Below are 25,640 nucleotides of genomic sequence, written 5' to 3' on the forward strand. Positions count from 1 at the left end.
GAAACATCCTCCAAGACAGGAAAGTTGTTTTTTTCCAAGTTCAAACCAACTATTATGATAGAAACACTCTCCAGCAGGAAGTCCAGTTACAAACCAACTATAATGATAAAATCATCTCTCCATCTCTCCAGTACGGAAGTCCATTCAAACCAACTATTAATGATAGAAAACATCTCTACCATTCTCCAGTCAGGAAGTCCAGTTCAACCAACTATTAATGATAGAAATCTCATCTCTACAGTCAGGAAGTCCAGTTCAACCACTATTAATGATAGAAACATCTCTCCATCTCTCCAGACAGGAAGTCAGTTCAAACCAACTATTAATATTATCAAACTATCTCTCAGTCAGGAAGTCAGTTCAAACCACTATTAATGATAGAAACATCTCTCCAGACAGGAAGTCCAGTTCTAACAAACTATTAATGATAGAAACATCTCTTTCCAGTCAGGAATCAGTTATAACCAACATTAATGATAAAACAATTCTCCAGTCAGGAAGTCCAGTTCAACCAACTATTAATGATAGAGATAACATCTCTCCAGTCAGGAAGTCCAGTTCAAACCAACTATTAATGAAGAAAAACATCTCTCCAGTCAGGACAGTCCAGTTCATAACCAACTATAATGATAGAAACATACTCTCCAGTCAGGAAGTCCAGTTCAAACCAACTATTAATGATAGAAACATCTCTCCAGTCAGGAAGTCCAGTTCAAACCAACTATTAATTATAAAAACATCTCTCCAGTCAGGAAGTCCAGTTCAACCAAACTATTAATGATAGATAACATCTCTCCACTCCAGTCAGGAAGTCCAGTTCAAACCACTATTAAATATTAAGAAAAAAACATCTCTCCAGCAGGAAGTCCAGTCAAACCAACTATTAATGATAGAAAAATATCATCTCTCCAGTCAGGAAGTCCAGTTTCATAACCAACTATTAATGATAGAAACATCTCTCCAGTCGGAAGTCCGTTCAACCACTATTAATGATAGATAACATCTCTCCAGTCAGGAAGTCCAGTTCAAACCAACTATTAATGATAGAACACATTCTCCAGTCAGGAAGTCAGTTCAACCACTATTAATGATAGAACATCTCTCCATCAGGAAGTCCAGTTCAACCAACTATAATGATAAGAAACATCTCTCACATCTCTCAGTCGGAGTTCCAGTTCTAAACCAACTATTAATGATAAACATCTCTCTCCGCAGTGAAGTCCAGTTTAACAAACTACATTAATGATAGAAAACATCTCTCCAGTCAGGAAGTCCAGTTCAAACCAATATTAACTATTAATGATAGATAACATCTCTCCAGTCAGGAAGTCCAGTTCAACAAACTATTAATGATATAAACACATCTCTCCAGTCAGGAAGTCCAGTTCAACCAACTATTAATGATAGAAATCTCTCACTTCAGTCAGGAAGTCCAGTTCAAACCAACTATTAATGAGATAAACATCTCTCCAGTCAGGGAAGTCCAGTTACCAAACCACTATTAATGATAGTAACACTCATCTCTCCAGTCAGGAAGTCCAGTTTCAAAACCAACTATTAATGATAGAAACACCTCTCCATCAGGAAGTCCAGTTCAACCAACTATATGATAGAAACATCTCTCCATCTTCCGACAGGAAGTCCAGTTTCAACCAACTATTAATGATAGAAACAATCTCTCCAGTCAGGAAGTCCAGTTATAACCAACTATTAATGATAGAAACATCTCTCCAGTCAGGAAGTCCATTCAAACCATATTAATGATAGAAACACTCTCTCCAGTCAGGAAGTCCAGTTCAAACCAACTATTAATGATAGAAACATCTCTCCATTACAGGAATCAGTTCAAACCAACTATTAATTATATAAAATCTCCTGCAGGGCAGTTCAAACCACTATTAATGAAAAAAACAAATCTCCATCTCTCCAGTCAGGAATCCAGTTCAAACCAACTATAATGATAGAAACATCTCTCCATCAGGAAGTCCAGTTCAACCAACTATTAATGATGAAACCTTCATCTCTCAGCAGGAAGTCCAGTTCAAACCAACTATTAATGATAGTAAAACCATCTTACATCTCTCCAGTCAGGAAGTCCAGTTCATAACCAACTATTAATGATAGAAACATCTCTCCAGACAGGAGTCCAGTTTCAAACCAACTATTAATGAAAAACATCTCTCCAGACAGGAAGTCCAGTTCTAACCAACTATTAATGATAGAAAAACATCTCTCCAGTCAGGAAGTCCAGTTCAAACCAACTATTAATGATAGAAACATCTACTCCAGACAGAAGTCCAGTTTCAACCAACTATTATGTAGAAACACATCTCCTCTCCCAGCAGGAAGTCCATTTAACCAAACTATTAATGATAGAAAACATTCTCCTCTCTCCAGTCAGGAAGTCCAGTTCAAACCAACTATTAATGATATTAATTACAATCTCTCCAGCAGAAGTCCAGTTCAACCAACTATTAATGATAGAAACATCTCTCCAGTCAGGAAGTCCAGTTCTAACCAACTATTAATGATAGAAACATCCTCCAGTCAGAAGTCCAGTTCAAACCAACTATTAATGATAAAACATCTCTCCAGCCAGGAAGTCCAGTTCAAACCAACTATTAATGATAGAAACATCTCTCCATCTCTCCAGAACAGGAAGTCCAGTTCAAACCATACTATTAATTATAGAAAACATCTCTCCAGACAGGAAGTCCAGTTCAAACCAACTATTAATGATAGAAACATCTCTCCAGTCAGGAAGTCCAGTTCAAACCAAATATTAATGATAGAAAAAACTCTACATCTCTCAGACAGGAAGTCCAGTTCAAACCAACTATTAATGATAGAAACATCTCTCCAGTCAGGAAGTCCAGTTCAAAACCAACTATTAATGATAGAAACATTCTACATCTCTCCAGTCAGGAAGTCCATTCAAACAAACTATTAATGATAGAAACATCTCTCAGTCAGGAAGTCCAGTTCAAACCAACTATTAATGATAGAAACATCTTCTCCAGACAGGAAGTCCAGTTCAAACCAACTATTAATGATAGAAACATCTCTCCAGACAGGAAGTCCAGTTCAAACCAACTATTAATGATAGAAACATCTCTCCATCTCTCCAGTCAGGAAGTCCAGTTCAAACCAACTATTAATGATAGAAACATCTCTCCATCTCTCCGTCAGGAAGTCCAGTTCAAACCAACTATTAATGATAGAAACATCTCTCATCTCTCCCGTCAGGAAGTCCAGTTCAAACCAACTATTAATGATAGAAACATCTCTCCATCTCCCAGACAGGAAGTCCAGTCAAACCAACTATTAATTATATAAACATCTCTCAGACAGGAAGTCAGTTCAAACAAACTATTAATGATAGAAACATCTCTACATCTCTCCAGACAGGAAGTTCCAGTTCTAACCAACATTAATGATAGAAAAACTCCAGTCAGGAAGTCCAGTTAACCAACTATTAATGATAAAAACATCTCTCCAGTCAGGAAGTCCAGTTCAAACCAACTATTAATGAATAGAACATCTCTCCAGTCAGGAAGTCAGTTCCAAAACCAACTATTAATGATAGAAACATCTCTCAGTGAGGAAGCCAGTTCAAACCAACTATTAATGATAGAAACATCTCTCCAGTCAGGAAGTCCAGTTCAAACCAATATAATGATAGAAACATCTCTACAGTCAGGAAGTCCAGTTCAAACCAACTATTAATGATAGAAACATCTCTCCAGTCAGGAAGTCCAGTTCAAACCAACTATTAATGATAGAAACATCTCTCCATCTCTCCAGTCAGGAAGTCCAGTTCAAACCAACTATTAATGATAGAAACATCTCTCCAGTCAGGAAGTCCAGTTCAAACCAACATTAATGATAGAAACATCTCTCCATCTCTCCAGACAGGAAGTCCAGTTCAAACCAACCATTAATGATAGAAAACATCTCTCCAGTAGGGAAGTCCAGTTCAAAACCAAACTATTAATGATAGAAACACTCTTAATCTCTCCAGACAGGAAGTCCAGTTCAAACCAACCTATTAATGATAGAAACATCTCTCCAGTCAGGAAGTCCAGTTCAAACCAACTATTAATGATAGAAACATTCTCCAGTCAGGAAGTCCAGTTCAAACCAACTATTAATGATAGAAACATCTCTCCATCTCTCCAGTCAGGAAGTCCAGTTCAAACCAACTATTAATGATAAAACATCTCTCAGTCAGGAAGTCCGTTCAAACCAAATATAATGATAGTAACATCTCTCCATCTCTCCAGTCGGAAGTCCAGTTCAAACCAACTATAATGATATAAACATCTCTCCAGTCAGGAAGTCCAGTTTAACAAATATTAAATATTAATGATAGTAACATCTCTCCATCTCTCCAGTCAGGAAGTCCAGTTCAAACCAAAAATTAATGATAGAAACATCTCTCCAGTCAGGAAGTCAGTTCAAACCAACATATTAATGATAGAAACATCTCTCCATCTCTCAGACAGGGAAGTCCAGTTCACAACCAACTATTAATGATAGAAACATCTCTCCAGTCAGGAAGTCCAGTCTAACCAAACTATTAATGATAGAAACATCTCTCCAGTCAGGAAGTCCAGTTCAAACCAACTATTAATGATAGAGAAACATCTCTCCAGTCAGGAAGCCAGTTCAAACCAACTATTAATGATAGAAACATCTCCTCCATCTCCAGACAGGAAGTCCAGTTCAAACCAACTATTAATTATATAAACATCTTCCAGACAGGAAGTTCCAGTTCAAACAACTATTAATGATAGAAACATCTCTCCAGTCAGGAAGTCCAGTTCAAACCAATATTAATGATAGAAACATCTCTCCAGTCAGGAAGTAGTCAGTTCTAACCAACTATTATGATAGAACATCTCTACATCTTCCAGACAGGAAGTCCAGTTCAAACCAACTATTAATGATAGAAACATCTCTACATCTCTCCAGTCAGGAAGTCCAGTTCAAACCAACTATTAATGATAGAAACATCTCTCCAGTCAGGAAGTCCAGTTCAAACCAACTATTAATGATAGAAACATCTCTCCAGACAGGAAGCAGTTCAAACACAACTATTAATGATAGAAACATCTCCACTCTCCAGTCAGGAAGTCCAGTTCAAACCAACTATTAATGATAGAAACATCTCTCCAGACAGGAAGTCCAGTTCTAACCAACTATTAATGATAGAAACATCTCTCCATCTCTCCAGACAGGAAGTCCAGTTCTAACCAACTATTAATGATAGAAACATCTCTCCATCTCTCCAGTCAGGAAGTCCAGTTCAAACCAACTATTAATGATATTAACCTCTTTCCATCTCTCCAGACAGGAAGTCCAGTTCAAACAACTATTATGATAAACATCTCTCCAGTCAGGAAGTCCAGTTCAAACCAACTATTAATGATAGAAACATCTCTACATCTCTCCAGTCAGGAAGTCCAGTTCTAACCAACTATTAATGATAGAAACATCTCTCCAGTCAGGAAGTCCAGTTCAAACCAACTATTAATGATAGAAACATCTCTCCATCTCTCCAGACAGGAAGTCCAGTTCAAACCAACTATTAACTATTAATGATAGAAACATCTCTCCAGTCAGGAAGTCCAGTTCAAACAACTATTAATGATAGAAACATCTCTCCATCTCTCAGACAGGAAGTCCAGTTCAAACCAAACTATTAATGATAGAAAACATCTCTCCAGACAGGAAGTCCAGTTCAAACCAACTATTAATGATAGAAAACATCCTCCATCCTCAGTCAGGAAGTCCAGTTCAAACCAACTATTAATGATAAAAACATCTCTCCCAGAAGGAAGTCCAGTTCTAACCAACTATTAATGATAGAAAATCTGTCCATCTCTCAGACAGAAGTCCAGTTCTAACCAACTATTAATGATAGAAAACATCTCTCCATCTCTCCAGTCAGGAAGTCCAGTTCAAACCAACTATTAATGATATTAAGCCTCTTTCATCTCTCCAGACAGGAAGTCCAGTTCAAACCAACTATAATGATAGAAACATCTCTCCAGTCAGGAAGTCCAGTTCAAACCAATATTAATGATAGAAACATCTCTACATCTCTCCAGTCAGGAAGTCCAGTTCTAACCAACTATTAATGATAGAAACATCTCTCCAGTCAGGAAGTCCAGTCAAACCAACTATTAATGATAGAAACATCTCTCCATCTCTCCAGACAGGAAGTCCAGTTCAAACCAACTATTAACTATTAATGATAGAAACATCTCTCCAGTCAGGAAGTCCAGTTCAAACCAACTATTAATGATAGAAACATCTCTCCAGTCAGGAAGTCCAGTTCAAACCAACTATTAATGATAGAAACATCTCTCCAGTCAGGAAGTCCAGTTCAAACCAACTATTAATGATAGAAACATCTCCCAGTCAGGAAGTCCAGTTTCAAACCCAACTATTAATGATAGAAACATCTCTCCAGTCAGGAAGTCCAGTTCTAACCAACTATTAATGATAGAAACATCTCTCCATCTCTCCAGTCAGGAAGTCCAGTTCAAACCAACTATTAATGATATAAACATCTCTCCATCTCTCCAGTCAGGAAGTCCAGTTCTAACCAACTATTAATGATAGAAACATCTCTCCAGTCAGGAAGTCAGTTCAAACCAACTATAATGATAGAAACATCTCTACATCCTCTCCAGTCAGGAAGTCCGTTCAAACCAACTATTAACTATTAATGATAGAAACATCTCTCCAGTCAGGAAGTCCAGTTCAAACCAACTATTAATATAATGATAAACATTCTCTCAGTCAGGAAGTCCAGTTCAAACAAAACTATAAACTATTAATGATATAAACATCTCTCCAGTCAGGAAGTCCAGTTCAAACCAACTATTAACTGATAATGATAGAAACATCTCTACATTCTTCTCCAGTCAGGAAGTCCAGTTCTAACCAACTATGATGATAGAAACATCTCTCCCAGTCAGGAAGTCCAGTTCTAACCAAATATTAATGATATAAACATCCTTCCAGTCAGGAAGTCCAGTTCAAACCAACTATTAATGATAGTAAACATCTCTCCATCTTCCAGTCAGGAAGTCCAGTTCAAACCAACTATTAATGATAGAAACATCTCTCCAGGACAGGAAGTCCAGTTCAAACCAACTATTAATGATAGAAACATCTCTCCAGACAGGAAAGTCCTGGTTCAAACCAACTATTAATGATATAACATCTCTCCAGTCAGGAAGTCCAGTTATAACAACTATTAATGATAGAAACATCTCTCAGTCAGGAAGTCCAGTTCAAACCAAACTATTAATGATAGAAACATCTCTCCAGTCAGGAAGTCCAGTTCAAACCAAACTATTAATGATAGAAACATCTCTCCAGTCAGGAAGTCCAGTTCAAACCAACTATTAATGATAGAAACATCTCTACATCTCTCCAGTCAGGAAGTCCAGTTGAAACCAACCATTAATGATAGAAACATCTCTACATCTCTCCAGACAGGAAGTCCAGTTCTAACCAAACTATAATGCTAGAAACATCTCTCCAGTCAGGAAGGCCAGTTCAACCAACTATTAATGATGGAGAAACATCTCTCCATCTCTCCAGACAGGAAGTCCAGTTCAAACCAACTATTAACTATAATGATAGAAAAATCTACTCCAGTCAGGAAGTCCAGTTCAAAACCAACTATTAATGATAGAAACATCTCTCCATCTCTCCAGTCAGGAAGTCCAGTTCAAACCAACTATTAATGATAGAAACATCTCTCCAGACAGGAAGTCCAGTTCAAACCAACTATACATGATAGAAACATCTCTCCAGTCAGGAAGTCCAGTTCAAACCAACTATAATGATAGGAAAACATATCTCAGTCAGGAAGTCCAGTTCTAACCAACTATTAATGATAGAAACATCTCTCCATCTCTCCAGTCAGGAAGTCCAGTTCAAACCAACTATTAATGATATAAACATCTCTCCATCTCTCCAGTCAGGAAGTCCAGTTCTAACCAACTATTAATGATAGAAACATCTCTCCAGTCAGGAAGTCCAGTTCAAACCAACTATTAATGATAGAAAACATCTTCTACATCTCTCCAGACAGGAAGTTCAGTTCAAACCAACTATTAATGATAGAACATCTCTCCAGTCAGGAAGTCAGTTCAAACCAACTATAACTATTAATGATAAACATATCTCCAGTCAGGAAGTCCAGTTCAAACCAACTATTAATATAATGATATAAACATCTCTCCAGTCAGGAAGTCCAGTTCAAACAACTATTAACTATTAGATAGAAACATCTATACATCTCTCACAGTCAGGAAGTCCAGTTCTAAACAACTATTAAATGATAGAAACATCTCTCCAGTCAGGAAGTCCAGTTCTAACCAACTATTAATGATATAAACATCTCTCCAGTCAGGAAGTCCAGTTCAAACCAACTATTAATGATAGTAACATCTCTCCATCTCTCCAGTCAGGAAGTCCAGTTCAAACCAACTATTAATGATAGAAACATCTCTCCAGACAGGAAGTCCAGTTCAAACCAACTATTAATGATAGAAACATCTCTCCAGACAGGAAGTCCAGTTCAAACCAACTATTAATGATATAAACATCTCTCCAGTCAGGAAGTCCAGTTATAACCAACTATTAATGATAGAAACATCTCCAGTCAGGAAGTCCAGTTCAAACCAACTATTAATGATAGAAACATCTCTCCAGTCAGGAAGTCCAGTTCAAACCAACTATTAATGATAGAAACATCTCTCCAGTCAGGAAGTCCAGTTCAAACCAACTATTAATGATGTAGAAACATCTCTACATCTCTCAGACAGGAAGTCCAGTTCAAACCAACTATTAATGATAGAAACATCTCTCCATCCTCAGACAGGAAGTCCAGTTTAACCAACTATTAATGATATAAACATCTCTCCAGACAGGAAGTCCAGTTCAAACCAACTATTAATGATATAAACATCTCTCCAGACAGGAAGTCCAGTTCAAACCAACTATTAATGATAGAAACATCTCTCCAGTCAGGAAGTCCAGTTCTAACCAACTATTAATGATAGAAACATCTCTACATCTCTCCAGACAGGAAGTCCAGTTCTAACCAACTATTAATGATAGAAACATCTCTCCAGTCAGGAAGTCCAGTTATAACCAACTATTAATGATAGAAACATCTCTCCAGACAGGAAGTCCAGTTCAAACCAACTATTAATGATATAAACATCTCTCCAGTCAGGAAGTCCAGTTCAAACCAACTATTAATGATAGAAACATCTCTACATCTCTCCAGTCAGGAAGTCCAGTTCAAACCAACTATTAATGATAGAAACATCTCTCCAGTCAGGAAGTCCAGTTCAAACCAACTATTAATGATAGAAACATCTCTCCAGTCAGGAAGTCCAGTTCAAACCAACTATTAATGATATAAACATCTCTCCAGTCAGGAAGTTCAGTTCAAACCAACTATTAATGATAGAAACATCTCTCAGTCAGGAAGTCCAGTTCAAACCAACTATTAATGATAGAAACTCTCTCCAGACAGGAAGTCCAGTTCAAACCAACTATTAATGATAGAAACATCTCTAAATCTCTCCAGACAGGAAGTCCAGTTCAAACCAACTATTAATGATAGAAACATCTCTCCAGACAGGAAGTCCAGTTCAAACCAACTATTAATGATATAAACATCTCTCCATCTCTCCAGTCAGGAAGTCCAGTTCTAACCAACTATTAATGATAGAAACATCTCTCCAGTCAGGAAGTCCAGTTCAAACCAACTATTAATGATAGAAACATCTCTACATCTCTCCAGACAGGAAGTCCAGTTCAAACCAACTATTAATGATAGAAACATCTCTCCAGTCAGGAAGTCCAGTTCAAACCAACTATTAATGATAGAAACATCTCTCCAGTCAGGAAGTCCAGTTCAAACCAACTATTAACTATTAATGATATAAACATCTCTCCAGTCAGGAAGTCCAGTTCAAACCAACTATTAACTATTAATGATAGAAACATCTCTACATCTCTCCAGACAGGAAGTCCAGTTCTAACCAACTATTAATGATAGAAACACCTCTCCAGTCAGGAAGTCCAGTTCTAACCAACTATTAATGATATAAACATCTCTACATCTCTCCAGTCAGGAAGTCCAGTTCAAACCAACTATTAATGATAGAAACATCTCTCCATCTCTCCAGACAGGAAGTCCAGTTCAAACCAACTATTAATGATAGAAACATCTCTCCATCTCTCCAGACAGGAAGTCCAGTTCAAACCAACTATTAATGATAGAAACATCTCTCCATCTCTCCAGACAGGAAGTCCAGTTCAAACCAGAACCTCCTTTCTGACCACATGCAGAAACAAGTCATGTGACCTACCTCCTGTGTCCTCTCCTTCAGGACGAACTGCGACGGAGAGAGGCTGATGCCAGAGGAGTCCATGACAGAGCGTGTGTGTAGGTCAGAGTAGGGAACAGCCTTAATGAAGGCAGCCCTGGACCCTGTGTTTCTCACACAGACACACAGCTTGGAGACCTGGCCTGCTGCCACACCCATTAGCATAGCCACGTAGCCGTCTGACTGCTTCCTGTGGTCTTCCAGAATAATGTTGCTGGTCCCTCCATAGCCTGATAGTGGGATCTGGGGGGGCGAGAGAGACAGAAGGCAGATTGTATATTTCACTCTATTAAGATGTGAGGCATATAGCCAGAGCTACATAACCCATACGTCGCCACAGACGCATAACCCATACGTCGCCACAGACTCATAACCCATACGTCGCCACAGACTCATAACCCATACGTCGCCACAGACTCATAACCATCGTCCCACAACATAACCCATACGTCGCCACAGACTCATAAACCATACGTCGCCACAGACCATAACCATACGCGCACAGACTCATAACCCATACGTCGCCACAGACTCATAACCCAAACGTCGCCACAGACTCATAAACCATACGGCGCCACAGACTCATAACCCATACGTCCACAGACTCATAAACACCATACCGCCACAGACTCATAACCCATACGTCGCCACAGACTCATAACCCATACGTCGCCACAGACTCATAACCCATACGTCGCCACAGACTCATAACCCATACGTCGCCACAGACTCATAACCCATACGTCGCCACAGACTCATAACCCATACGTCGCCACAGACTCATAACCCATACGTCGCCACAGACTCATAACCCATACGTCGTCACAGACTCATAACCCATACATCGTCACAGACTCATTGTGCGGTCGTCTAAAAACATCTGACAAACTTTAAAAAGTGTAATGTCCCTTTAAGAGCAATAACCACCACTGAAAACCAGTCTGGTCACTTCAATAAGTCACTAGATCCTGGGGAGCCATAGATGTTCACGTTTCTATTGTTGGCCTTGCACTACACACTTCAATAACCACGTTATTGAATAACCACAATAACCAGGATGGTTAGGGTAGAGAGGGCCTCACAGTGAATCAGGATGGTTAGGGTAGAGAGGACCTCACAGTGAACCAGGATGTTAGGGTAGAGAGGGCCTCACAGTGAACCAGGATGGTTAGGGTAGAGAGGGCCTCACAGTGAACCAGGATGGTTAGGGTAGAGAGGGCCTCACAGTGAACCAGGATGGTTAGGGTAGAGAGGGCCTCACAGTGAACCAGGATGGTTAGGGTAGAGGGGGCCTCACAGTGAACCAGGATGGTTAGGGTAGAGAGGGCCTCACAGTGAACCAGGATGTTAGGGTAGAGAGGGCCTCAGTGAACCAGGATGGTTAGGGTAGAGAGGACCTCACAGTGAACCAGGATGGTTAGGGTAGAGAGGGCCTCACAGTGAACCAGGATGGTAGGGTAGAGAGGGCCTCACAGTGAACTTGATGCCAGGCTGTGAGGGCCTCACAGTAAACCAGGATGGTTAGGGTAGAGAGGGCCTCACAGTAAACCAGGATGGTTAGGGTAGAGAGGGTCTCACAGTAAACCAGGACAGTTAGGGTAGAGAGGGCCTCAGTGAACCAGGATGGTTAGGGTAGAGGGGGCCTCACAGTGAACCAGGATGGTAGGGTAGAGGGGGCCTCACAGTAAACCAGGATGGTAGGGTAGAGAGGGCCTCACAGTGAACCAGGATGGTAGGGTAGAGAGGGCCTCACAGTGAATGAACTGATGCCAGGCTGTGAGGGCCTCACAGTGAACCAGGACGGTTAGGGTAGAGAGGGCCTCAGTGAACCAGGATGGTAGGGTAGAGAGGGCCTCACAGTAAACCAGGATGGTAGGGTAGAGAGGGCCTCACAGTAAACCAGGATGGTAGGGTAGAGAGGGCCTCACAGTGAACCAGGATGGTTAGGGAGAGAGGGTCCACAGTAAACCAGGACAGGTAGGGTAGAGAGGGGCCTCACAGTGAACCAGGAGGTTAGGGTAGAGGGCCTCACAGTAAACCAGGATGGTTAGGGTAGAGAGGGCTCACAGTAAACCAGGATGGTTAGGGTAGAGAGGGCCTCACAGTAAACCAGGACGGTTAGGTAGAGAGGGGCCTCAGTAAACCAGGACGGTTAGGGTAGAGAGGGCTCACAGTGAACCAGGACGGTTAGGGTAGAGAGGGCCTCACAGTGAACCAGGACGGTTAGGGTAGAGAGGGCCTCACAGTGAACCAGGACGGTTAGGGTAGAGAGGGCCTCACAGTGAACCAGGACGGTTAGGGTAGAGAGGGCCTCACAGTGAACCAGGACGGTTAGGGTAGAGAGGGCCTCACAGTAAACCAGGACGGTTAGGGTAGAGAGGGCCTCACAGTAAACCAGGATGGTTAGGGTAGAGAGGGCCTCAGTGAACCAGGACGGTTAGGGTAGAGGGGGCCTCACAGTAAACCAGGACGGTTAGGGTAGAGAGGGCCTCACAGTGAACCAGGATGGTTAGGGTAGAGGGGGCCTCAGTGAACCAGGATGGTTAGGGTAGAGAGGGTCTCACCGTGAACCAGGATGGTTAGGGTAGAGAGGCCTCACAGGTAAACAGGGATGGTTAGGGTAGAGAGGGCCTCACAGTAAACCAGGATGGTTAGGGTAGAGGGCCTCACAGAAACCAGGATGGTAGGGTAGAGAGGGCCTCACAGTAAACCAGGATGGTTAGGGTAGAGAGGGCCTCACAGTAAACCAGGATGGTTAGGGTAGAGAGGACCTCACAGTAAACCAGGACGGTTAGGGTAGAGAGGACCTCACAGTAAACCAGGATGGTTAGGGTAGAGAGGGCCCTCACCAGTAAACCAGGACGGTTAAGGGGTTAGGTAGAGGACCTACACAGTAAACCAGGACGGTTAGGGTTAGAGAGGGACCTCCCCAGTGAACTTGCTGCCAGGCTGTGAGGGCCTCACAGTGAACCAGGATGGCTTAGGGTAGGAGGGCCTCACAGTGAACCAGGATGGTTAGGGTAGAGAGGGCCTCAGTGAACCAGGATGGTTAGGGTTTATGAGAGGTTTCTCACAGTGAACCAGGACGGTTAGGGTAGAGAGGCCTCACACGTGAACCAGGACGGTTAGGGTAGAGAGGGTCTTCACATGTGAACCAGGATGGTTCGGAGTAGAGAGGGCCTCCACAGTAAACCAGGCGGTTCGGTTAGAGAGGGCTCACAGTAAACCAGGATGGTTAGGGTCGATGAGAGGACCTCACAGTAAACCAGGATGGTTAGGGTAGAGAGGGCCTCACAGTAAACCAGGACGGTTAGGGTAGAGAGGGCCTCACAGTGAACCAGGACGGTTAGGGTAGAGAGGGCCTCACAGTGAACCAGGACGGTTAGGGTAGAGAGGGCCTCAGTGAACCAGGATGGTTAGGGTAGAGAGGGCCTCACAGTGAACCAGGATGGTTAGGGTAGAGAGGGCCTCACAGTAAACCAGGATGGTTAGGGTAGAGAGGGTCTCACAGTGAACCAGGACGGTTAGGGTAGAGAGGGCCTCACAGTGAACCAGGACGGTTAGGGTAGAGAGGGCCTCACAGTGAACCAGGATGGTTAGGGTAGAGAGGGTCTCACAGTGAACCAGGATGGTTAGGGTAGAGAGGGCCTCACAGTAAACCAGGACGGTTAGGGTAGAGAGGGCCTCACAGTAAACCAGGACGGTTAGGGTAGAGAGGGCCTCACAGTGAACCAGGATGGTTAGGGTAGAGGGCCTCACAATGAACCAGGATGGTTAGGGTAGAGAGGGCCTCACAGTGAACCAGGATGGTTAGGGTAGAGAGGGCCTCACAGTGAACCAGGATGGTTAGGATAGAGAGGGGCCTCACAGTGAACCAGGATGGTTAGGATAGAGGGGCCTCACAGTGAACCAGGATGGTTAGGGTAGAGGGCCTCACAGTAAACCAGGACGGTTAGGGTAGAGAGGACCTCACAGTGAACCAGGACGGTTAGGGTAGAGAGGGCCTCAGTGAACCAGGATGGTTAGGGTAGAGAGGGCCTCACAGTGAACCAGGATGGTTAGGGTAGAGAGGGCCTCACAGTGAACCAGGATGGTTAGGGTAGAGAGGGCCTCACAGTGAACCAGGATGGTTAGGGTAGAGAGGGCCTCACAGTAAACCAGGATGGTTAGGGTAGAGAGGGCCTCACAGTGAACCAGGATGGTTAGGGTAGAGAGGGCCTCAGTGAACCAGGATGGTTAGGGTAGAGAGGGCCTCACAGTGAACCAGGACGGTTAGGGTAGAGAGGGCCTCACAGTGAACCAGGACGGTTAGGGTAGAGAGGGCCTCACAGTGAACCAGGACGGTTAGGGTAGAGAGGGCCTCACAGTGAACCAGGACGGTTAGGGTAGAGGGGGCCTCACAGTGAACCAGGATGGTTAGGGTAGAGGGGGCCTCACAGTGAACCAGGACGGTTAGGGTAGAGAGGGCCTCACAGTGAACCAGGACGGTTAGGGTAGAGAGGGCCTCACAGTGAACCAGGATGGTTAGGATAGAGAGGACCTCACAGTGAACCAGGACGGTTAGGGTAGAGAGGGCCTCAGTGAACCAGGATGGTTAGGGTAGAGAGGGCCTCACAGTGAACCAGGATGGTTAGGGTAGAGAGGGCCTCACAGTAAACCAGGATGGTTAGGGTAGAGAGGACCTCACAGTGAACCAGGACAGTTAGGGTAGAGAGGGCCTCAGTGAACCAGGATGGTTAGGGTAGAGAGGGCCTCACAGTAAACCAGGATGGTTAGGGTAGAGAGGGCCTCACAGTAAACCAGGATGGTTAGGGTAGAGAGGGCCTCACAGTGAACCAGGATGGTTAGGGTAGAGAGGGCCTCAGTGAACCAGGATGGTTAGGGTAGAGAGGGCCTCACAGTAAACCAGGATGGTTAGGGTAGAGGGCCTCACAGTGAACCAGGACAGTTAGGGTAGAGAGGGCCTCAGTGAACCAGGATGGTTAGGGTAGAGGGCCTCACAGTGAACCAGGACAGTTAGGGTAGAGAGGGCCTCAGTGAACCAGGATGGTTAGGGTAGAGGGCCTCACAGTGAACCAGGATGGTTAGGGTAGAGGGCCTCACAGTGAACCAGGATGGTTAGGGTAGAGGGCCTCACAGTGAACCAGGACAGTTAGGGTAGAGAGGGCCTCAGTGAACCAGGATGGTTAGGGTAGAGAGGGCCTCACAGTAAACCAGGACAGTTAGGGTAGAGAGGGCCTCAGTGAACCAGGATGGTTAGGGTAGAGGGCCTCACAGTGAACCAGGATGGTTAGGGTAGAGGGCCTCACAGTGAACCAGGATGGTTAGGGTAGAGGGCCTCACAGTGAACCAGGATGGTTAGGGTAGAGGGGGCCTCACAGTAAACCAGGATGGTTAGGATAGAGAGGGCCTCACAGTGAACCAGGATGGTTAGGATAGAGAGGGCCTCACAGTGAACCAGGATGGTTAGGATAGAGAGGGCCTCACAGTGAACCAGGATGGTTAGGGTAGAGAGGGCCTCACAGTAAACCAGGATGGTTAGGGTAGAGAGGACCTCACAGTGAACTTGATGCCAGGCTGTGAGGGCCTCACAGTGAACCAGGATGGTTAGGGTAGAGAGGGCCTCACAGTCAACCAGGATGGTTAGGGTAGAGAGGGCCTCACAGTGAACCAGGATGGTTAGGGTAGAGAGGACCTCAGTGAACTTGATGCCAGGCTGTGATGGCCTCACAGTGAACTTGATGCCAGGCTGTGAGGGCCTCACCGTGAACTTGATGCCAGGCTGTGAGGGCCTCACCGTGAACTTGATGCCAGGCTGTGAGGGCCTCACCGTGAACTTGATGCCAGGCTGTGAGGGCCTCACAGTGAACCAGGATGGTTAGGGTAGAGAGGACCTCAGTGAACTTGATGCCAGGCTGTGAGGGCCTCACCGTGAACTTGATGCCAGGCTGTGAGGGCCTCACAGTGAACTTGATGCCAGGCTGTGAGGGCCTCACAGTGAACCAGGACGGTTAGGGTAGAGAGGGCCTCAGTGAACTTGATGCCAGGCTGTGAGGGCCTCACAGTGAACCAGGAGGGTTAGGGTAGAGAGGGCCTCAGTGAACTTGATGCCAGGCTGTGAGGGCCTCACCGTGAACTTGATGCCAGGCTGTGAGGGCCGTACTCCAGACTGTTTGATCTCCAGCTTGGACAGGGTGCAGGCCACCCGGGTTGGGGCAAACAGCAGGTGGACAACAACATCCTCCCTGGGCCGGATGGACAGCTCTCTGTGGCGGGTCAACCTCTCCTCCTGTCCAAAGCTACTCTGGAGCTGGGAGAGACATATTACATTAACAGATAGACAGGAGAGAGAGAGACAGATCTATTACATTAACAGATAGACAGGAGAGAGAGAGACAGATCTATTACATTAACAGATAGACAGGAGAGAGAGAGACAGATCTATTACATTAACAGATAGACAGGAGAGAGAGAGACAGATCTATTACATTAACAGATAGACAGGAGAGAGAGAGACAGATCTATTACATTAACAGATAGACAGGAGAGAGAGAGACAGATATATTACATTAACAGATAGACAGGAGAGAGAGAGACAGATCTATTACATTAACAGATAGACAGGAGAGAGAGAGACAGATGGAGAGACATATTAAATGAATAGATACAGGAGAGAGAGACAGTTGGAGAGATATATTACATGAATAGATAGACAGGAGAGAGAGAGACAGATATATTACATTAACAGATAGACAGGAGAGAGAGAGACAGATGGAGAGACATATTAAATGAATAGATACAGGAGAGAGAGACAGTTGGAGAGATATATTACATGAATAGATAGACAGGAGAGAGAGAGACAGATATATTACATTATATTTAATAGAGAGACAGGAGAGAGACAGATCACAGTGAGATCACAGTTCAAACAACACAGGAGTCCACAGCCAAGTCTCCAGGCAAGCAGTCTGACACAGAGCTGTGATTGATCTCTACAGAGAAGCTGGACAAGTTAAGGAGCAGACTGACACAGAGCTGTTGTGATTGACCTCTACAGAGAAGCTGAATATGGAGCTGGACAAGTTAAGGAGCAGTCTGACAGAGCTGTTGTGATTGATCTCTACAGAGAAGCTGAAGGCCATATGGAGCTGGACAAGGTTAAGGAGCAGTCTGACAGAGCTGTTCTGATTGACCTCTACAGAGAAGCTGAAGGCCACATGGAGCTGGAGAAGGTTAAGGAGCAGTCTGACAGAGCTGTTGTGATTGATCTCTACAGAGAAGCTGAAGGCCATATGGAGCTGGACAAGTTGAGGATCTTGGTTCTTACCTGGAAACAGCTGTGATCTTGTCCTCGGATCAGCAGACGCAGGTGGTGTGTTGTGTTGGGAGAGTTATTACGAAGAACCAGCTTCTGTTGTCTGTACAGGTAGAGGACCACATTCAGAGCTCCAACAACACGTCCATCAACAATCAACCTCTTCAACAGCTTTCTAACCATGTTCATAACACATGATTTAAAAAATATATTTAACTAGGCAAGAGAGTTAACTTCTTTGGGGTAGGGGGCAGTATTTTCACGTCCAGATGAAAAGCGTGCCCAGAGTAAACTGCCTGCTACTCAGGCCCAGATGCTAATATATGCATATTAGTAGTAGATTTGGATAGAAGACACTCGGAAGTTTCTAAAACTGTTTGAATGATGTCTGAGTATAACAGAACTCATATGGCAGGCAAAAACCTGAGAAAAAATCCAACCAGGAAGTGGGAAATCTGAGGTTTTTAGTTTTTCAAGTCTTTGCTTATCCAAGATAGTGGAAATGGGGTCATGTTGCACTTCCTAAAGCTTCCACTAGATGTCAACAGTCTTTAGAACCTTGTATGATGCTTCTACCATGAAGTGGGGGCGAATGAGAGGGGATTGACTAAGGTCTGCCATGAGCTGACCATGCGCGTTCATGTGAGAGTTAGCTTGAGTTACATCGCATTTCTGAAGACAATGGAATTCTCCGGTTGGAACATTATTGAAGATTTATGATAAAAACATCCTAAAGATTGATTCTATACTTAGTTTGACATGTTTCTACGGACTGTAATATGATGTTTCGTCTGAACTTTTGCCTGGACCTGTGTACTGAACGCGCAAACAACAAGGAGGAATTGACAGAAATGGACTTTATCGAACAAAACAAACATTTATTGTGGAACTGGGATTCCTGGGAGTGCATACTGATGAAGATCATCAAAGGTAAGTGAAAATGTATAAATGCTATTTCTGACTTCTGTTGACGCCAACATGGCGGATATCTCGTTGGCTTATTTGGGCTCTGAGCGCTGTACTCAGATTATTGCATGGTGTGCTTTTTCGAAATCTGACACAGCGGTTGCATTAAGGAGAAGTGGATCTAAAATTCCATGCATAACAGTTGTATCTTTGATCAACGTTGATGAGTATTCCTGTAAATTGATGCTCTCTGCAAAATCACCGGATGTTCTGGAACTACTGAACATAACGCGCCATTGTAAACTCCGATTTTTGGATATAAATATGAACTTTACCGAACAAAACATACATGTATTGTGTAACATGAAGTCCTATGAGTGTCATCTGATGAAGATCATCAAAGGTTAGTGATTAATTTTATCTCTATTTCTGGTTTTTGTGACTCCTCTCTTTGGCTGGGAAAATAGCTGTGTTTTTCTGTGACTTGGCTCTGACCTAACATAATCGTTTGGTGTGCTTTCGTCGTAAAGCCTTTTTGAAATCGGACACTGTGGCTGGATTTACAACAAGTGTATCTTCAAAATGGTGTCAAATACATGTTAGAGGAATTTTAATTATGTGATTTCTGTTGTTTTGAATTTGGCGCCCTGCAGTTTCACTGGCTGTTGACGAGGTGAGACGCTACCGTCCCTGTTTTTTCAATATAGTTTAATCAGATTATTTAAAAAATTTTCGGGAGTTTTGCCGTGTTCCGTTCTGTGACTTTGTTTACGTTGGAGAGATATGTAGCACTCGGCTAGTGCCCATGCTAAATGAAGAGGGAAAGTTGCCGTTCCAGATCCAAACAACGACTGTTCTGGACAAAGGACACCTTGTCCAACATTCTGACGGAAGATCACCAAAAGTAAGAAACATTTTATGATGCTATTTCTAATATCTGTCGTGCATGTGAACTGGTCGTCGGCGCCCAAGTGTTTCTGGCTATTGTGGCTATGCTAATATAACGCTACATTTTGTTTTCGCTGTAAAACATTTAATAAATCGGAAATATTGTCTGGAATCACAAGATGCCTGTCTTTCAATTGCTGTACACTATGTATTTTTCAGAAATGTTTTATGATGAGTAATTAGGTATTTGACGTTGGTGTCTGTAAATATTATGGCTGCTTTCGGTGCAATTTCTGATTGTAGCTGAAATGTAAACTATGATTTATACCTGAAATATGCAAATTTTTCGAACAAAACATATGCTATACAATAAATATGTTATCAGACTGTCATCTGATGAAGTTTTTTCTTGGTTAGTGGCTATTTATTTCTTTATTTGGTCGAATTTGTGATAGCTACTGATGGAGTAAGAAACTGATGGAGTAAGAAAAGTGGTGTCTTTTGCTAACGTGGTTAGCTAATAGATTGACATATTTTGTCTTCCCTGTAAAACATTTTAAAAATCAGACATGTTGGCTTGATTCACAAGATGTGTACCTTTCATATGCTGTATTGGACTTGTTAATGTGTGAAAGTTAAATATTTAAAAAAAAGATCTTTTGAATTTCGCGCCCTGCACTTTGAGCTGGCTGTTGTCATAAGTGTACCGACGTCGGGCTTGCAGCCCAAACAGGTTAAGAACAAATTCTTATTTACAATGACGGCCAAACACGGACGAAGCTGGGCCAATTGTTCGCCGCCCTATGAGACTCCCAATCACGGCCGGATATGATACAGCCTGGAGTCGAACCAGGGACTGTAGTGACGCATCTTGCAGTGAGATGCAGTGCCTTAGACCGCTGCGCCACTCGGGAGCAACTATGTATGGATGAATCATTATGACTAACATGTAGGAGTCTAGTAAATGTTCCTTACACAGCCCTGCCCAGCGTGACCCCTCCCCAGGCCACAAACTGCTTGTTGGAGAGGATAGGGGGCACCTCACTGGGGGGCAGCAAGCCCAGGGCAGAGACAGGACCAGGTGCAGCAGGGTTACCCCTCTCCTCTGGTACCACCTGTCCCTTCAGCACCACCTCATACTGAGGACCAGACGGCAGCACCAGGATGGTCAGAACACTGGAGGGATGAGCACAGAGAAACCTCAGGAACAGGAAGTATCATGAAAACACAAGGACACAGAACAACCACCCAGGGAAAAGTCTGAGCTGCCGGTACAAGGATCCTAGAGCAACAGACAGATTACACTCTGAAGTACAACTGAGTAATGTAGAAGGCTTTCTACAAGGCTAGACGTTCAGAACACTGAGTAATGTAGAAGGCTTTCTACAAGGCTAGACGTTCAGAACACTGAGTAATGTAGAAGGCTTTCTACAAGGCTAGACGTTCAGAACACTGAGTAATGTAGAAGGCTTTCTACAAGGCTAGACGTTCAGAACACTGAGTAATGTAGAAGGCTTTCTACAAGGCTAGACGTTCAGAACACTGAGTAATGTAGAAGGCTTTCTACAAGGCTAGACGTTCAGAACACTGAGTAATGTAGAAGGCTTTCTACAAGGCTAGACGTTCAGAACACAGAGTAATGTAGAAGGCTTTCTACAAGGCTAGACGTTCAGAACACTGATTAATGTAGAAGGCTTTCTACAAGGCTAGACGTTCAGAACACTGAGTAATGTAGAAGGCTTTCTACAAGGCTAGACGTTCAGAACACTGAGTAATGTAGAAGGCTTTCTACAAGGCTAGACGTTCAGAACACTGAGTAATGTAGAAGGCTTTCTACAAGGCTAGACGTTCAGAACACAGAGTAATGTAGAAGGCTTTCTACAAGGCTAGACGTTCAGAACACTGAGTAATGTAGAAGGCTTTCTACAAGGCTAGACGTTCAGAACACTGAGTAATGTAGAAGGCTTTCTACAAGGCTAGTCGTTCAGAACACTGAGTAATGTAGAAGGCTTTCTACAAGGCTAGTCGTTCAGAACACTGAGTAATGTAGAAGGCTTTCTACAAGGCTAGACGTTCAGAACACTGATTAATGTAGAAGGCTTTCTACAAGGCTAGACGTTCAGAACACAGAGTAATGTAGAAGGCTTTCTACAAGGCTAGACGTTCAGAACACTGAGTAATGTAGAAGGCTTTCTACAAGGCTAGACGTTCAGAACACTGAGTAATGTAGAAGGCTTTCTACAAGGCTAGACGTTCAGAACACTGATTAATGTAGAAGGCTTTCTACAAGGCTAGACGTTCAGAACACTGATTAATGTAGAAGGCTTTCTACAAGGCTAGACGTTCAGAACACTGATTAATGTAGAAGGCTTTCTACAAGGCTAGACGTTCAGAACACTGATTAATGTAGAAGGCTTTCTACAAGGCTAGACGTTCAGAGCTCCGAAGTGTGTAAAAAATAAATATATAATCAAACGTACCTCTCTCGGTTCTTCCTGCCGCCCTGAGAGGTGAACGAGACCACAATGCCTTGCTCCTCCCCGGCACGCAGACACAGGTCAACAGGACTCACAGAGAAACAGTCATCACCACCGCTGTTCTGAAGACAAGCACCACACAGCAGGTCATATCAGTCAGCACCACACAGCAGGTCATATCAGTCAGCACCACACAGCAGGTCATATCAGTCAGCACCACACAGCAGGTCATATCAACAAACAGCCACCACCCAGGATATACAATATATTCAATATACAGTCAGCACCACACAGCAGGTCATATCAACAAACAGCCACCACCCAGGATATACAATATATTCAATATACAGTCAGCACCACACAGGAGGTCATATCAATATACAGTCAGCACCACACAGGAGGTCATATCAATATACAGTCAGCACCACACAGCAGGTCATATCAACAAACAGCCACCACCCAGGATATACAATATATTCAATATACAGTCAGCACCACACAGGAGGTCATATCAACAAACAGCCACCACCCAGGATATACAATATATTCAATATACAGTCAGCACCACCACCAGATGGTCCCACAACGCCAACACATCCCCCAGGCTTATCCAAACCACCACACGTCCCCCAGGCTTATCCAAACCACCACACGTCCCCCAGGCTTATCCAAACCAAACCACCACACGTCCCCCAGGCTTATCCAAACCACAACGCCAACGCGTCCCCCAGGCTTATCCAAACCACAACGCGTCCCCCAGGCTTATCCAAACCACCACACGTCCCCCAGGCTTATCAAAACCACAACGCGTCCCCCAGGCTTATCCAAACCACCACGCGTCCCCCAGGCTCATCCAAACCACAACGCCAACGCGTCCCCCAGGCTTATCCAAACCACAACGCGTCCCCCAGTCTTATCCAAACCACATCCCCCAGTCTTATCCAAACCACATCCCCCAGTCTTATCCAAACCACATCCCCCAGTCTTATCCAAACCACATCCCCCAGTCTTATCCAAACCACATCCCCCAGGCTTATCCAAACCACATCCTCCAGTCTTATCCAAACCACATCCTCCAGTCTTATCCAAACCACATCCCCCAGTCTTATCCAAACCACATCCCCCAGTCTTATCCAAACCACATCCCCCAGTCTTATCCAAACCACATCCCCCAGTCTTATCCAAACCACATCCCCCAGTCTTATGCAAACCACATCCCCCAGTCTTATGCAAACCACATCCCCCAGTCTTATGCAAACCACATCCCCCAGTCTTATGCAAACCACATCCCCCAGTCTTATGCAAACCACATCCCCCAGTCTTATGCAAACCACATCCCCCAGTCTTATGCAAACCACATCCCCCAGTCTTATGCAAACCACATCCCCCAGTCTTATCCAAACCACATCCCCCAGTCTTATCCAAACCACATCCCCCAGTCTTATCCAAACCACATCCCCCAGGCTTATCCAAACCACATCCCCCAGTCTTATCCAAACCACATCCCCCAGGCTTATGCAAACCACATCCCCCAGGCTTATGCAAACCACATCCCCCAGGCTTATCCAAACCACATCCCCCAGGCTTATCCAAACCCCATCCCCCAGGCTTATCCAAACCCCATCCCCCAGGCTTATCCAAACCCCAACACATCCCCCAGGCTTATCCAAACCCCAACACATCCCCCAGGCTTATCCAAACCCCAACACATCCCCCAGGCTTATCCAAACCCCAACACATCCCCCAGTCTTATCCAAACCACAACACATCCCCCAGTCTTATCCAAACCACAACACATCCCCCAGTCTTATCCAAACCACAACACATCCCCCAGTCTTATCCAAACCACAACATATCCCCCAGGCTTATCCAAACCACAACATATCCCCCAGGCTTATCCAAACCACAACATATCCCCCAGGCTTATCCAAACCACAACACATCCCCCAGGCTTATCCAAACCACATCCCCCAGTCTTATCCAAACCACAACACATCCCCCAGTCTTATCCAAACCACAACATATCCCCCAGTCTTATCCAAACCACAACACATCCCCCAGGCTTATCCAAACCACAACACATCCCCCAGGCTTATCCAAACCACAACACATCCCCCAGGCTTATCCAAACCACAACACATCCCCCAGGCTTATCCAAACCACAACATATCCCCCAGGCTTATCCAAACCACAACATATCCCCCAGGCTTATCCAAACCACAACATATCCCCCAGTCTTATCCAAACCACAACACATCCCCCAGTCTTATCCAAACCACAACACATCCCCCAGTCTTATCCAAACCACAACACATCCCCTAGGCTTATCCAGACCACATCCCCCAGGCTTATCCAAACCACAGATCAAACAGGGAAGTAAAAGGGACAGAATACCTTGAGTTTCAGCTGAACATCAATGTTGCCTGCGTTCTTCAGAGGCAGAGTCTGCTTGCTGGACTGACCCAACGCTGCCGAGAGGTTAACAGTCTGCCCCCCCCAAAAAATTATATAGGAGGAAAGAATTCCAGAAATGTCAACATATCACAAAAGGTCAACCTCAACTTTAATATGGAATGTGTTAGAAAGGCAATAGGACCCACTGGTTTCCCAGTTAAACCCCTGAATATAAAGACCAGGCTCAGGTCAGCAGTGCTACGGGTCAGCTCCTACCTGTAGGTCTTTAGGGGAGTGGACCCTGTCAGCAGTGCTACAGGTCAGTTCCTACCTGTAGGTCTTTAGGGGAGTGGACTCTGGCAGCAGTGTTACGGGTCAGCTCCTACCTGTAGGTCTTTAGGGGCGTGGACTCTGGCAGCAGTGTTACGGGTCAGTTCCTACCTGTAGGTCTTTAGGGGCGTGGACTCTGGCAGCAGTGTTACGGGTCAGCTCCTACCTGTAGGTCTTTAGGGGCGTGGACTCTGGCTGCAGTGCTACGGGTCAGTTCCTACCTGTAGGTCTTTAGGGGAGTGGACTCTGGCTGCAGTGTTACGGGTCAGTTCCTACCTGTAGGTCTTTAGGGGCGTGGACTCTGGCTGCAGTGCTACGGGTCAGTTCCTACCTGTAGGTCTTTAGGGGCGTGGACTCTGGCTGCAGTGCTACGGGTCAGTTCCTACCTGTAGGTCTTTAGGGGCGTGGACTCTGGCTGCAGTGCTACGGGTCAGTTCCTACCTGTAGGTCTTTAGGGGAGTGGACCCTGTCAGCAGTGCTACGGGTCAGTTCCTACCTGTAGGTCTTTAGGGGCGTGGACTCTGGCTGCAGTGCTACGGGTCAGTTCCTACCTGTAGGTCTTTAGGGGCGTGGACTCTGGCTGCAGTGTTACGGGTCAGTTCCTACCTGTAGGTCTTTAGGGGCGTGGACTCTGGCTGCAGTGCTACGGGTCAGTTCCTACCTGTAGGTCTTTAGGGGCGTGGACTCTGGCTGCAGTGTTACGGGTCAGTTCCTACCTGTAGGTCTTTAGGGGCGTGGACTCTGGCTGCAGTGCTACGGGTCAGTTCCTACCTGTAGGTCTTTAGGGGAGTGGACCCTGGCTGCAGTGCTACGGGTCAGTTCCTACCTGTAGGTCTTTAGGGGCGTGGACTCTGGCAGCAGTGTTACGGGTCAGTTCCTACCTGTAGGTCTTTAGGGGCG

At 44.5% G+C, this 25,640-nt stretch overlaps 1 protein-coding gene across 1 annotated transcript in view; it reads right to left on the bottom strand.

Moving 5' to 3' along the window:
- Nucleotides 1-25,640, bottom strand: part of LOC120030968 (centrosomal protein of 192 kDa-like) — a 52,013-nt gene that overhangs the window by 8,124 nt on the left and 18,249 nt on the right. The window contains exons 12-17 of the mRNA XM_038976474.1: nt 24,411-24,503; nt 22,020-22,138; nt 20,515-20,715; nt 17,758-17,848; nt 16,561-16,740; nt 10,384-10,673 (exon numbers count right to left, since the gene is read on the bottom strand). Coding sequence (XP_038832402.1) covers nt 10,384-10,673; nt 16,561-16,740; nt 17,758-17,848; nt 20,515-20,715; nt 22,020-22,138; nt 24,411-24,503 — 974 coding nt within the window. The remainder of the gene's footprint in view (nt 1-10,383; nt 10,674-16,560; nt 16,741-17,757; nt 17,849-20,514; nt 20,716-22,019; nt 22,139-24,410; nt 24,504-25,640) is intronic.

Source organism: Salvelinus namaycush, chromosome 37 (genome assembly GCF_016432855.1).
Source record: "Salvelinus namaycush isolate Seneca chromosome 37, SaNama_1.0, whole genome shotgun sequence".
NCBI lineage: Eukaryota > Metazoa > Chordata > Actinopteri > Salmoniformes > Salmonidae > Salvelinus > Salvelinus namaycush.